The sequence below is a fragment of the Tachyglossus aculeatus genome, chromosome 4 (assembly GCF_015852505.1).
Source record: "Tachyglossus aculeatus isolate mTacAcu1 chromosome 4, mTacAcu1.pri, whole genome shotgun sequence".
NCBI classification, from domain to species: domain Eukaryota; kingdom Metazoa; phylum Chordata; class Mammalia; order Monotremata; family Tachyglossidae; genus Tachyglossus; species Tachyglossus aculeatus.
Genome location: NC_052069.1, coordinates 64813124 through 64827690, shown reverse-complemented (window position 1 = coordinate 64827690; position 14567 = coordinate 64813124). Strand labels below are relative to the sequence as shown.

The following is a 14567-nucleotide window of genomic DNA, read 5'->3' as shown; positions in this document are numbered from 1 at the left end:
AATATGTACAAACATATGTGCATATATACAGGTGCTATGGGGAAGGGAAGGAGGTAAGAAGGGGGGGATGGAGAGGGGGACGAGGGGGAGAGGAAGGAAGGGGCTCAGTCTGGGAAGGCCTCCTGGAGGAGGTGAGCTCTCAATAGGGCCTTGAAGGGAGGAAGAGAGCTAGCTTGGCGGATGGGCAGAGGGAGGGCATTCCAGGCCCGGGGGATGACGTGGGCCGGGGGTCGATGGCGGGACAGGCGAGAACAAGGCCCAGTGAGGAGGTTAGTGGTGGCAGAGGAGCGGAGGGTGCGGGCTGGGCTGGAGAAGGAGAGAAGGGAGGTGAGGTAGGAGGGGGCGAGGGGATGGACAGCCTGGAAGCCCAGGGCGAGGAGTTTCTGCCTGATGCGCAGATTGATTGGTAGCCACTGGAGATTTCTGAGGAGGGGAAAAGTCACACAGCTGACAAGTGATGGAGCCAGGATTTGAACCCATGATGACTGACTCCAAAGCCCGTGCTCTTTCCACTGAGCCACGCTGCTTCCCAAGCGCTTAGTACGGTGTTCTGCATATAGTAAGCGCTTGATAAGCACCACTGATTGATTTGCACCCACCCCCTAGTCCGGCGGAGGAAATCCCATGGGTCCCCCTCCACCTTCCTGGATGGTTTTCTATCCGGTGCGACTGCAGTGGCCCAGACAAGGGGCAGAGAGGCAGCATGGCCTAGTGGGTAGAGCACAGGCCTAGGAGTCAGAAGGAAATGGGTTCTAATCTCGGCTCCGCTACTTGTCAGCTGCGTGACCCTGGGCAAGTCACTTCACTTCTCTTTGCCTCAGATACCTCATCCTTAAAATGGGAATTCAGACCATGAGCCCCGTGTGGGACCGGGATTGAATTCAACCCCCGCTGTTGGGTAGGGACCGTCTCTATATGTTGCCAACTTGTACTTCCCAAGCGCTTAGTACAGTGCTCTGCACAAAGTAAGCGCTCAATAAATACGATTGAATGAACCAGATTTGCTCATATTCACCCCAGCGCGTAGTACAGTTCCTGGCAGATAGTAAGCACTTAAAAAATACTGCTATGAAGAAAGCCTCGACTCCCTCTTCCCTGGCACCGCCCTTTGGTCGCAAGTTTGGAAGACTTCATATTTTAAGTACTGAAGACAATTGATTGAAAGCCGATACAAACCGCTCGTTTATTGGATCACCTTTGAAGAATTTGGCCTGATAAATGTGTCACAGAGGAAAATGTGCCCTTCTGTCATGGAACCGATGGAGTAATGCCTTGAAACTATTGGATAAGAATTTTATTTGTGTGTGGAGAGAAATGTTCATTCATTCATTCATTTGTATTTATGTTGCCAACTTGTACTTCCCAAGCGCTTAGTACAGTGCTCTGCGCACAGTAAGAGCTCAATAAATACAATTGATTGATTGATTGATTGAGCGCTTCCTATATACAGACCACTGTACTAAGCGCTTGGAAAGTATAATTCAGCAACAAATAGAGATGATCCCTGCCCAACAGTGGGCTCACAGTCTGTCTTGCTATTAGGCCAGAGAGGACTGTTGTTATCAAAAATGGCACATCTATAATCAAATCATAAAATTGATCAACGTAAATTTGATCATCAAAATGCAAAATGTCCCTTCAGTCCAATCACTGAAAGTCTTTCTGACTTGGTAGCCAAGAGAGAGTGCTTCAGGAATCTACCAGGTACAATTGCTACTGTGAAAATGTCCCCTTTTGATGGTTTTTCACCGTTTTGACCATTTTCAATATGCTCTGATGATTTTTTGACCTTTTTTAAATTTTTTTATTATTCTAAGCGTTGTTAATAGACGAGTCGTTTGATGTCTGACCTTTTGATGTTTCAAATCCACCGACTTGTCGCTATGACGCTCAAGCCCCTGTAATCCAAAATAATGCCTTTAAAATACAAAACAATAACATTTTGGGCTGTTGCTTTCGTTGCGGTATGTCATTTATTGAATAATACCATCCATTGTTTATTAACCTCTGCAGGGCACGGTAGCAGACTGAGATTTTCTTGAAGCAATCTTTCCTCTCTTCATAGACTTCGATGAGAAGCAGAGTGGCCTAGTGGATAGCGCACGGGCAAGTGTCCCCCACTTGCCTGCTCAGTGACCTTGGGCAGGTCCCTTCACTCTCTTGAGCCCCATGTGGGACAGGGACTGTCCCCAATTTGAGAAGCAAATAAAATTCCCAGTCCATCAATTTTCTCTACATCAGCACTTAGTACAAATAGTAAACGTCTTACTATTATTATTATTATTATTATTACCTCTGGCTATCTGATTTTGAATTTTATATTGTTTACTTGCACAAACCCGACCTTCTGTGGATACTATGAGGAGCCATCTAACTTTCAGGGAAATACATCCGTTGGACAAAACTAAACAAATGCTCTTTAGCTAAATATGTTTTCCTAGGAAATTTTCGTGGTACAAGATTCAATCCCACTTCAGTAAGATCATCCCATACCGCGATCACCAGTAGGGATAATTTTTTTTTTTTTCTAACCATGGCTTCATTTTATCTTTCCAGCTTCGGCAATTAGTTAATATGTGCATCAACCCAGATCCTGAGAAGCGGCCAGACATAACCTATGTTTATGATGTAGCGAAACGGATGCATGCTTGTTCTGCCAGCAGTTAAAGTCACGGCCTATCATGAAGAATGGAACCTTAAATATTTTCAAGTATTCTTGTGCAAATTATACCTCTTACCTTTTTTCGTGTGTGTCTGTGTGTTAAGATTAGCTCTTTAAGAACCGACTGATGTGCTTTGAATCCTTAACCAATTTTCATATAAATTTCATTTTGTAAACATTTTTATTCTCCCCAGTTGCTCAAACTTTTTTGGGGGGAAGAAACTGATTGTATAAGTGATGGAAAGCATTGGATCCTGAAACAGTAAGGATTTATTTTTTCCAATCAATCTGGGGCTTTCCTAATGATTGACTTATATTCATCTAGGAATCCAAGGCTAGTATACTGAAGTTGCAATTGAAATATGAACCAAATTGCTTCAAGCAAACTTTCTGAAATTGCCTATTCACCATTAGCGAACTTGTTTTTGTAATTGTTTTGCTACAATTAATTTAAAAGGTGTGAGATTTTGTTTTTCTCCAACCTGTTTATGGTTTTTAATTTAAAATTTGCTTCTCAAGCTCTAGGTGGACATAAACTATTCAAAACCTCTTAGCTTACATTTTCAAAATGCAGCTGATAAATGTGAAAAAAGTTCTGGGACAAAAATGTAAGTCAGACACTGAAGAGTTGCTATATTCTCTATCTTTTCCTTGTCATAGAATGATATAAATAGATATAGATAAATTGGTTAAGGATTTATCTGGCTTGTGTGATACTCATTTTACAAGTTGCACATTGCTTCTTGTGTATTTTCATCGCTATTTGTACAATATTTAAAAATTATTTGAATAGCCTGACAGTGCTGTATTTGAACTCCTTTAAAATTTAAATACATCTTTATCCATAAGACCATTGACATAACTATGCACTATAATGCAAGTATATGTTTTTACTCATATTTTTCTTGATGTTAGATCTCTCTCCTTCGGAAATATTTTTATATCCTACTACAGTTGCCTTATTTATGTAAAAATGTATTTTATTCTGTGATACTTCAGTTGTGTAGTGTATGTGCTGATTACCCTTTTAAAGTATATAGTCAGTTTACCGATAATTCTCCTGTGTTGAACAGCTAGCTCTTTTACCATTTAATATTAGTAATTGTGGATGTCTGAATGATTATTTTGTTTCAAGGAGGAGAAAGGCCATGCACCTTCTGCACCTTTAAATGTTGACAGCAGTAGCTTCAATTTCATTTAATTTTGAATTGTACATTTACAGTGTGCTAAAAAATAGTAGATCCAGAATTTTCCTGGATTGATGGAGAATGTCAGAGACAATTTCAAGTTTCCACTTAGGTAAAAAGGAAATCTGAACATGAAGCATGTAAATGTGAGTAAATCCTGATTTAAATTTGATTTAGATCAAACTTCCACGAGTTTGATCTACTATATAAAGAACACATTGCTCTCACAAACCTTTGACCTGGAGTATTGTGTCAGCTGATTTCAGAGGTAATAAACAGGTGAATCTCCTGTTTGATTTTAATAGAACTGTATTTTACACGCCTGTGGAGTGATTTTCAACCAATAAATCCCACATTTACCAGTAAACGTGCAAAATTTCAAATCTCAGCTCACATTCAAAAACCATTTATCTGCCTAAAAGGTTTTACTTTATTAGTTTGGTTTAGGAAATATGAATTTCCGTGTAGACTCCGTTCTCTATCTTTTTCCTTTGCTGATTTGAATACTGAATGTAATTGTTTCATTTTGCCATGCCTTTGAAGTCTTGCAGCCTTTACACTGAACATCATGAGAGTATATCGAGAATGGTAAATGGAATTGTTGAGGTGACCGCTGATAAAATCCATTTTTTATTGTAGTAAAATTTATTAGATGAAACCTTCTAAGATTGGTTGAATCAGGAGCTCTTCCATTTCTTGCAACCTTCTGAATGATTTCTAGATTGTTTAGAAATCTACGAAGATTTCTTAGCTTGCCCATCCATAGTGACTTCTTTTGTAAGCCTTTTGGATTGTGTTTTATAATCTGTCTGCTAGAAGGAAACAGTATAGAAAAGAAATACTGATTGCCATAGACCGCGTACATTTGAAATTACCTGCCTTTCCTTGGCTTCCATTAAATGTGCCTGCCGTTTTTTTTAAGAAACAACCATGTTGAAATATAAATTCTGAAAGGAATACTTTTAAAGATGCTTATGAAGATGATTTAAGACTTGGCTTGATTTCCATGTGCCCTGTAAAAATATCTGTGACTCTCTATTCTTGTTTATTTTGGGATTGTAGTTTTGACTAAACTCGAATAGTTACATTTGTTTGGGAAGTAATAAAAATCAATGGTACAGCTGGTTCTACTACAAGTATAGATAATGGTACCAGTTCCCCTAAAAAAATAAAAAATTGGGGGTAGCATTTTCTTTGATACTAAGGTTTACGAAGGGTGAAGGAAGCTTGCCCCTATTTAAATAAAGTACTCAGCAGTATATAATGATTGTAAATTTAGTAGAGACTATTATAAGTATCTCATGAATACCTTACCTTTAAAATAGTACCTATTACAAAACACCAGATTGTGCCGGTGTTGCCATTAATAGCACCACGATATTTATTTTAACCAAAATGTTATTTGCATTCAATGTTTACTCTTTAAGATGAATGTAATATGTTTATAACCGACAAATGCCTAATTATTATATGACTCCTATTTCAATAGTACTGTACTATGACCTGCCTTTGTGAATCATTTTACTTTGTTATGCTTTAAATGCACATGCTAAAAAAAAGTCAATCTTGGAAACTGTATACTATCCTAATCTAAATAAAAAAATTAAAAATTATGATTGATGTGATAAAATGAGTGTATTCAGAGCGGTTGTGACTTGCCCAAGGTGTCTCAGCAGGTGCACGGTGGAGGCGGGATTAGTACTCAGGGGCTCTAACTCCCAGGACCATGCTGTTTCCACTAGGCTCTAATCATGATAATTGTGGTATTTACTGAGCGATTATGTGCCAAATACTGTATTAAATGCTGGAGCAGATTCAAGATAATCAATAACATTTATTGAGTACTTATTGTATGCAGAGCACTGTACTAACCATTTGGGAGAGTACAATATAACAGAGGTGGTAGACATGTTCCCTGCCTACAACAAGCTTACAGTCTAGAGGGAAAGAAGCCAGCCAGTTTGGGGTAGGAAGGGAGGAGACAAATCTTGGAGCAGCGCTGAAAAGACTGATGATAATCATGATTTTGGTATTTGTTCAGCACTTACTATGTGCTAAGCGCTGAGGTAGATAAAACATGATCAGGTGTGATGTAGTCAATCGGTGGTGTTTGATAATCAGTCTCTGTCCTACACGGGCCTCATTTTAAGGGGTAGAGAGAACAGGTATTTAATTCCCTTTCAACAGATGAGGGAAATGAGGCTCAGAGAATAATAATAATAATGATGGCATTTGCTAAGTGCTTGCTATGTGCGAAGCACTGTTCTAAGCTCTGGGGGGATACAAGGTGATCACGTTGTCCCACGTGGGGCTCACAGTCTTAATCCCCATTTTGCAGATGAGGTAGCTGAGGCTCAGAGAGGTCCAGGGTCACGCAGCAGACATGTGGGGGAGTCAGGATTAGAACCCATGACCTGTGACTCCCGAGCCCACGCTCTTTCCACTGAGCCACGCTGCTTCTCTAAGTGAAGTGATTTAAGGTCCCTCCTCAAGCAAGTGGCAGAGCAAGCATTAAAACCCAATTCTTCTGACCCCAGGCCTGTATTTCCACTTTTCACTCGGCCACACTAATTGACACTGCCTTCTGCACTGTTTGGCTGTAATCGGTGCTTACTGTGTGGACGGGCCAACCTCAGTTCCAACCTGCCTCTGTGGCTCCTTATTGGTGTAAAGCTTTGTTATGGGAGAGTAACCTCTCCCCTGATTGTCATCCCCCTGTTGGGTAGGGACCGTCTCTATATGTTGCCAACTTGTACTTTCCAAGCGCTTAGTACAGTGCTCTGCACACAGTAAGCGCTCAATAAATACGATTGAATGAATCCCCCTGACTGGTCTGTCTGATCAGTCAACCAGTTGTATTTGTTGAGCGCTTACTGTGTGCAGATCACTGTACTAAGTGCTTAGGAGAGTACAATACACTATAACAGCGTTGGTCGACAAAGTGGAGTCTCACCACAGACTACTGTTTGATGCACTGTTTAAGACTGTGCTTAGCTAATGTCTTTAACAGGTAATATGTGTCAATTTAAAACCATAAAATGTGTTGTCTGAATACTAGACTGTGAGCCCATTGTTGGGTAGGGATTGTCTCTATTTGCTGAACTGTTCTTTCCAAGCGCTTAGTACAGTGCTGTGCACACAGTAAGCGCTCAATAAAAATGATTGAATGAATGAATGCACACATTTAGGGGGGTGGGTAGAGCATACATTTATCCAACTTGTACTTCCCAAGCGCTTAGTACAGTGCTCTGCACACAGTAAGCGCTCAATAAATATGATTGATGATGATGATGATAATGATGATGATGATATTCCAACTTGTACTTCCCAAGCGCTTAGTACAGTGCTCTGCACACAATAAGCGCTCAATAAGTACGATTGAATGAATGGATGAATGAATATATATAAATATATATGTATGTAAGGCTGACCTTAATGAGGGTAAAGACAATCAGTCAATAATGCATGTTAGTTATTAAGAGCTTATTTTGGGCAGAGCAATGTACCCAAATGCTTGGGAGAGCGTAATACAATAAAGTTGGTAGACATGATCCCTGTCCACAAGGAATATACAGTCTAGAGAGGAGACAGATATTTAAATAAATTAAAACTCCTCACTCTCGGCTTCAAGGCTGTCCATCACCTCGCCCCCTCCTACCTCACCTCTCTTCTTTCCTTCTCCAGCCCAGCCCGCACCCTCCGCTCCTCTGCCACTAACCTCCTCACCAGGCCTCGTTCTCGCCTGTCCCGCCATCGACCCCCGGCCCACGTCCTTCCCCTGGCCTGGAATGCCCTCCCTCCGCCCATCCGCCAAGCTAGCTCTCTTCCTTCCTTCAAAGCCCTACTGAGAGCTCACCTCCTCCAGGAGGCCTTCCCAGACTGAGCCCCTCCTTACTCTCCCCCTCCCCATCCCCCCCCACCCTACTTCCTTCCCCTCCCCACAGCACCTGTATATATGTTTGTACAGATTTAATTACTCTATTTATTTTATTTGTACATATTTACTATTCTATTTATTGTATTTTGTTAATATTTTTGTTTTGTTGTCTGTCTCCCCCTTCTAGACTGTGAGCCCGTCTCTATATGTTGCCAACTTGTACTTCCCAAGCGCTTAGTACAGTGCTCTGCATGCAGTAAGTGCTCAATAAATACGATTGAATGAATGAATGAATGGAAGAGGAGGAAGAGGAGATGGAGGAGGAGGAAGAGAAGAAAGAAGCTAAATCAGGTTGGAGAGAGTCCCTGTTCCACAGTGGGTTCACGGTCTAAGTTGCGGGCAGAGCACGTATTTAGTTCCTACTTTACAGGTGAGGAAATTGAAGCCCAGAGAAGTGAAGTGACTTGCCCAAGGTCACACACCAGGCAAGTGGCAAAGCCAGTGTAACTCTAGGTAGTGGTATAACCCTAACCATATCAATCAATATTATTAAATATGAATATTTTCCCAAGTATTTTTCATTTACCTTATTTTGTCCACAGCAGTCTGGTGAGGTAGGCAGAGGCAGGGATTATTATCATGATTTCATAGATGAGGAAACAGACATAGGAAGATTGAGTGATTTAAAAAGTCACACAGCGGGTCAATGGCAAGCTAGAATTAAAAATCAGGTCCTCTGATTCCCAGACCCCATGCCTTTTCGATAGCCCATGCTGCCAGGGATGCCATTCGGTGATTGTTGGCAACTAAATTCCAGACTCTGGTTTCTTTGGGTATCTGGAAGCAAGGGAAATAAGTTAGCCAAAAAGAGCTAGCTTCAGGCTCTTCGAGATGAAAGGAGACTTGAAAAATGATCCAGCCCATTCTCCTGTTTTCAATCAGAAGAATAACTCAACATTACATTACAGACTTCAGTGAAGGTAAGACATTTTGGTAGGCAAACTAAATTCTTGAAAAGTGTTAAATTTTCTCTTGTACGCTCTCCAACACTGCAGGCTCTGCACACCGTAAGCACTCAATAAATACGATTGAATGAATAAATGAATGAATGGCTCTGCACACAGTAAGCACTCAATGAATATGATTGAATGAATGAATGAATGAATGAATGAATGGACAAAATAGTAAAATCCCAAGCAAGGAAAGCCATACTATCCTTTGGAAGTTAAAACTCCAGAGTTTGCCCTATTTATTTTATTTTGTTAGTATGTTTGGTTTTGTTCTCTGTCTGCCCCTTGTAGACTGTGAGCGCACTGTTGGGTAGGGACTGTCTCTATATATTGCCAACTTGTACTGCCCAAGCGCTTAGTACAGTGCTCTGCACACAGTAAGCGCTCAATAAATACGATTGATTGATTGAGTGATTGATTAACAGGGCATCAAGATTTGAAACAAATTCATGGTCTTCTGCAGTAACAATAGAGTTGGATCTGCAGTAGTTGTTTAGCTCTTACTATGTGCCAAGCACTGAGGTAGATACAGTCCTAACGTTGGCAGGAAATGAGTCTACCAAGTCTATTAAATTGTACTCTCCCGAGTACTTAGGACAGTGCTCTGCAAACACTACGCACTCAAAAAATAGGATTAATTAATGATGGCATTTGTTGAGCGCTTACTATGTGCAAAGCACTGTTCTAATGAGATGCAGTGCCCCTGTCTTGCGCAGGGCTCAAGGTCTTTTTGTTAATATGTTTTTTTTTGTTGTCTGTCTCCCCCTTCTAGACTGTGAGCCCGTTGATGGGTAAGGACTGTCTCTAGATGTTGCCAACTTGGACTTCCCAAGCGCTTAGTACAGTGCTCTGCACACAGTAAGCGCTCAATAAATACGATTGAATGAATGAATAAATATGATCTACATTTAATAATAATAATAATAATAATACTTGTTAAGCGCTTACTACGTGCCAAGCACTATTCTAAGCACTGGGGTAGATACAAGGACATCAGGTGGACACAGTCCCTGTACCACACAGGGCTCACACTCTTAACCCCCATTTTACAGATGAGGTCACTGAGGCCCAGAGAAGTGCAGGGATTTGCCCAAGGTCACAAAGCAGACGTGGTGGAGCCGGGATTAGAACCCATGACCTCCTTACTCCCAGGCCCGTGTCCTATCCGCTAAGCCATGCTGCTTACCTCAGAAGATAGAGTTGTTCCCCATCCGCATCACCCTAGATTCTTACTCTTCTGAAAACTGTCAGCTCCTTGTGGGCAGGGAACGTGTCAACTAACTCTATTGTAATGTCCTTTCACAAGTGCGTACTACGGTGCTCGTCTCACAGTAAGCGTTCAGTAAATACCGTTGATTTGATTGATACTCAAAAACCTTTGGCAAGTCAAGATCACAACAACTCTAAGGGTTCTGGAATGATTGGGTAATGGTCTGGGCAAACATTTCTTCACAGGGCAGGTCATATTAGGAGAAAGAGTCAGCTGAAAAGCCGAACTCTTGTAAGGTAAACTGAAATAGGACATTCCCAAGCATCAGGGTGGCCTAGTGGATAAAATACAGGCCTGGAAGTAAAAAAGACCTGGGTTCTAATCAATCAATCAATCAATCAATCGTATTTATTGAGCGCTTACTATGTGCAGAGCACTGTACTAAGCGCTTGGGAAGTACAAATTGGCATCACATAGAGACAGTCCCTACCCAACAGTGGGCTCACAGTCTAAAAGGGGGAGACAGAGAACAGAACCAAACATACCAACAAAATAAAATAAGTAGGATAGGATAAATCCTTACTCTTCCACTTCTCTGCTGTATGATCTTGGGCAAGTCACTTCTCTGTGCCTCAGTTCCGTCATCTGTAAAATGGGGATTAAGACTGTGAGCCCCACCTGATTACCTTGTATCTACCCCAGCACTTAGAACAGTGCTTGGCACATATTAAGCGCTTAACAAAGACCATCATCATCATCATCATTAATCAATCAATCAATCAATCAATCGTATTTATTGAGCGCTTACTATGTGCAGAGCACTGTACTAAGCGCTTGGGAAGTACAAATTGGCAACATATAGAGACAGTCCCTACCCAACAGTGGGCTCACAGTCTAAAAGGGGGAGACAGAGAATAAAACCAAACATACTAACAAAATAAAATAGGATAGATATGTACAAGTAAAATAAATAAATAAATAAATAGAGTAATAAATATGTACAAACATATGAGCCCCATGCGGGACAAGGACTGTGTTCAACCTGGCAAATTTCTATCTGCCCCAACATTTTTCAATTATTCATTCATTCAATCGTATTTATTGAGAGCTCACTGTGTGCAGAGCACTGTACTAAGCGTTTGGAAACTACAGTTCAGCAATAAAGAGAGGCAATCCCTACCCATACTGGGCTACAGTGACTGGCACATAGTAGGCACTCAACACATACCACAACTACTATTATCATTATAATAATAATAATTATCAGTATCATTATTAACAAGTGTTTTCAAGACCTAGTGAAGCGTGTTGGCAAAATGTGATATTACAGAGGACTCTTGGGAGACTACAACAGGAGCAGAAAGTTCGGACTGTTCCGCAGGAATCAAAGGGACAGAGAAAACTTTCTTAGCTTATACAATTCTGGGAGACTGAGTCAGATTCAGAGCAGCATGTGTGTGGGTGGCATGTTATAATAATAATTATGGTATTTGTTAATCGCTTACTATGGGTCAACCACTGTTCATTCATTCATTCAGTCGTATTTATTGAGCGCTTACTGTGTGCAGAGCACTGTACTAAGAAGCAGCGTGGCTCAGTGGGAAAGAGCACGGGCTTTGGAGTCAGAGGTCATGGGTTCAAATCCCGACTCCGCCAGTTAGCTGTGTGACTTTGGGCAAGTCACTTAACTTCTCTGTGCCTGTTACCTCATCTGTAAAATGGGGGTGAAGACTGTGAGCCCCCCGTGGAACAACCTGATCATCTTGTAACCTCTCCAGCGCTTGGAACAGTGCTTTGCACATAGTAAGTGCTTAATAAATTCCATTATTATTATTATTATAAGAGCTTGGGAAGTTCAAGTCGGCAACATATAGAGACGGTCCCTACCCAACAACGGGCTCACAGAAGTGCTGGGATAGATACAAGATAATCAGGTTGGCCACAGTCCCCGTCCCACGTGGGGCTCACTGGCTTAATCCCCATTTTACAGTTGAGGTAAGTGGAGCACAGAGAAGTTGAGTGAGTTGCCCAACGTCACCCAGGAGGCATGTGGCCGAGCCAGGATTAGAACCCACCTTTTCCAACTCCCAGGCCTGTGCTCTTTCCACTAGGCCATGCTGCTTCACCTCAATTTGCTTGTATCCACCTCAGCTCTTAGTACAGTGTCTGGCACATAGTAAGTGCTTAACAAATGCCACTATCATTATTATTCGGTATGACAATGGACAGTTTTGTGTACACACTGTAGAATGACGTGTTGGGTTGTGCATTTAGCTTCCCAAGCACTTAGTACAGTGCTCTGCACACGGTAAGTGCTCAAGAAATACGATTGAATGAATGAATTTAGCTTTAATTCTATTTGTTCTGACGACTTGACACCTGTCCATCTGTTTTGTTTAGTTGTCCATCTCTCCCTTCTGGACTGTGAGCCCGTTGTTGAGTAGGGACTGTCTCTATCTGTTGCCGATTTGTACTTCCCCAGCGCTTAGTACAGTGCTCTGCACACAGTAAGCGCTCAATAAATACGATTGAATGAATGAATGAATTTAGCTTTAATTCTGTTTGTTCTGACGACTTGACCCCTGTCCACCTGTTTTGTTTTGTTGTCTGTCTCCCCCTTCTAGACTGTGAGCCCGCTGTTGGGTAGGGACCGTCTCTATATGTTGCCAACTTGTACTTCCCAGGCGCTTAGTACAGTGCTCTGCACACAGTAAGCGCTCAATAAATACAATGGAATGAATGAATGTAGGTCTTTACATCCATGTCTAGCACAAAGGTTGACTCGCCCTCAATAGGTTTGTCTTCAAGGATGAAGGACAATAACAGCCATCTAGATATAGTGAATTAAGAACATCTTTTCATTTCTGATATATTCAAGATCAAGATTCCCAGTTTTTTAGTAGAATTTTGCTACGAAATATATTTCTCATCACCCTCAATGCCCATTTCTTTTATTATAAAAACTGTGTTATTGAAGTACTTAAGCAGTGGTGGGGCGCTCTGAGAGGGGCGAATCAAGACCCCGTGTGACCGTCGTTTGAGCGCTTAGTCCAGTGCTCTGCACACATTAGGCGCTCAGTAAGTACGACTGAATGAATCCTCTATTTCTTGGCGGGGTCCGGGTGCGCAGTCCCGGTCCCCGTAATGTTCGGAGGTAGAGGGAAGGGGCTCCGGCCTCCCCGGCGTTATGTCTTCGGTGCCGGTGGTCGCCCATCCGCCGGTTCTATCCTCGCTCGCCGGGACAAACAAACACGTACAAATATGTACATATTTATTACTCTATTTATTTTACTTGTACATATCTATTCTATTTATTGTATTTTGTTAATATTTGTTCTGACGATTTGGACACCTGTCTCCGTGTCCTGTTTCGTTGTCCGTCTCCCCCTTCTAGACTGTGAGCCCGTTGTTGGGTAGGGACCGTCTCTATATGTTGCCAGCTTGTACTTCCCAAGCGCTTAGTCCAGTGCTCTGCACACAGTAAGCGCTCAATAAATGCGATGGAATGAACGAACGAACCAGTGGAAATTTCACAACATTTCACAAATTCTTGGTGACTAAAAAACCGCTTTCCAACATTTCAGCACATCCTTTAAGTAATAATAATAATAATGGCATTTGTTAAGCACTTACTATGTGCAAAGCACCGTTCTAAGCACTGCGGGGGGTGAATACAAGGTGATGAGGTTGTCCCAAGTGGGGCTCACAGTCTTAATCCTCATTTTACAGATGAGGTAACTGAGGCACAGAGAAGTTAAGTGACAGCATGCTGTTTCCACTGAGCCTATTCTTGTTATTCATTTCAGTGTTTATAAAGCCTCTCTGTAGGTATTTCCTGCTACAATGTCTGCTATTTATTGCATTTAGTCTTATAATTTAGGATACTGTTAAATGGGAGGCAGTGGGGCATACTGGAAAGAGCACAGACCTTGGAGTCAGGAGACTAGCTTCAAGTCATATTTATAATAATAATAATAATAATAATGGCATTTATTAAGCGCTTACTATGTGCAAAGCACTGTTCTAAGCGCTGGGGGGGATACAAGGTGATCAGGTTGTCCCACGGGGGGCTCACAGTCAATCCCCATTGTACAGATGAGGGAACTGAGGCACAGAGAAGTTAAGTGGCTTGCCCAAAGTCACACAGCTGACAGTTGACGGAGCCGGGATTTGAACCCACGACCTCTGACTCCAAAGCCCGTGCTTTTTCCACTCAGCCACGCTGCTTCTCTAGCAGCGTGATGTCCTATGATGTCCTATGTGATGTTGGGAAAGCTACTTAACCTTTCTGGGCCTCAGTTTCCTCGTTTCTAAAATCAGAGTAAGATTTCTAGACTGTGAGCCCGCTGTTGGGTAGGGACCGTCTCTATATGTTGCCGACTTGTACTTCCCAAGCGCTTAGTACTGTGCTGTGCACACAGTAAGCGCTCAATAAATACTATTGAATGAATGAATGAATGAATGAATGGATTGTGAGCCCCAAGGAAGACAGGGACTGTCCACTCTCATTACCATGAACAGTAATGATAACGAGAAGCAACGTGGCATAGAGCACGGGCCTTAGAGTCAGAAGGTCATGGGTTCTAATCCCGGCTTTGCCACTTGCCTGCTGTGGGACTTC

The 14567-nt window shown here is 41.9% G+C and overlaps 1 protein-coding gene and 1 non-coding gene across 4 annotated transcripts in view; both read left to right on the top strand.

The window, feature by feature from the left end:
- NEK7 (NIMA related kinase 7) overlaps positions 1 to 5462 on the top strand; it is a 176622-nt gene extending 171160 nt beyond the window's left edge. For all 3 annotated transcript variants that reach the window (XM_038745467.1, XM_038745466.1, XM_038745468.1), the window contains one exon: positions 2557 to 5462. In XM_038745467.1, the coding sequence (XP_038601395.1) occupies positions 2557 to 2667 (111 nt within the window). In that variant the 3' untranslated portion in view covers positions 2668 to 5462. The remainder of the gene's footprint in view (positions 1 to 2556) is intronic.
- Positions 5463 to 13044: 7582 nt separating this feature from the next.
- On the top strand, positions 13045 to 13193 carry LOC119927562. The gene has a single exon (XR_005450555.1). It is a non-coding gene; the product is annotated as a small nucleolar RNA SNORA57 (small nucleolar RNA).
- Positions 13194 to 14567: the final 1374 nt, after the last annotated feature.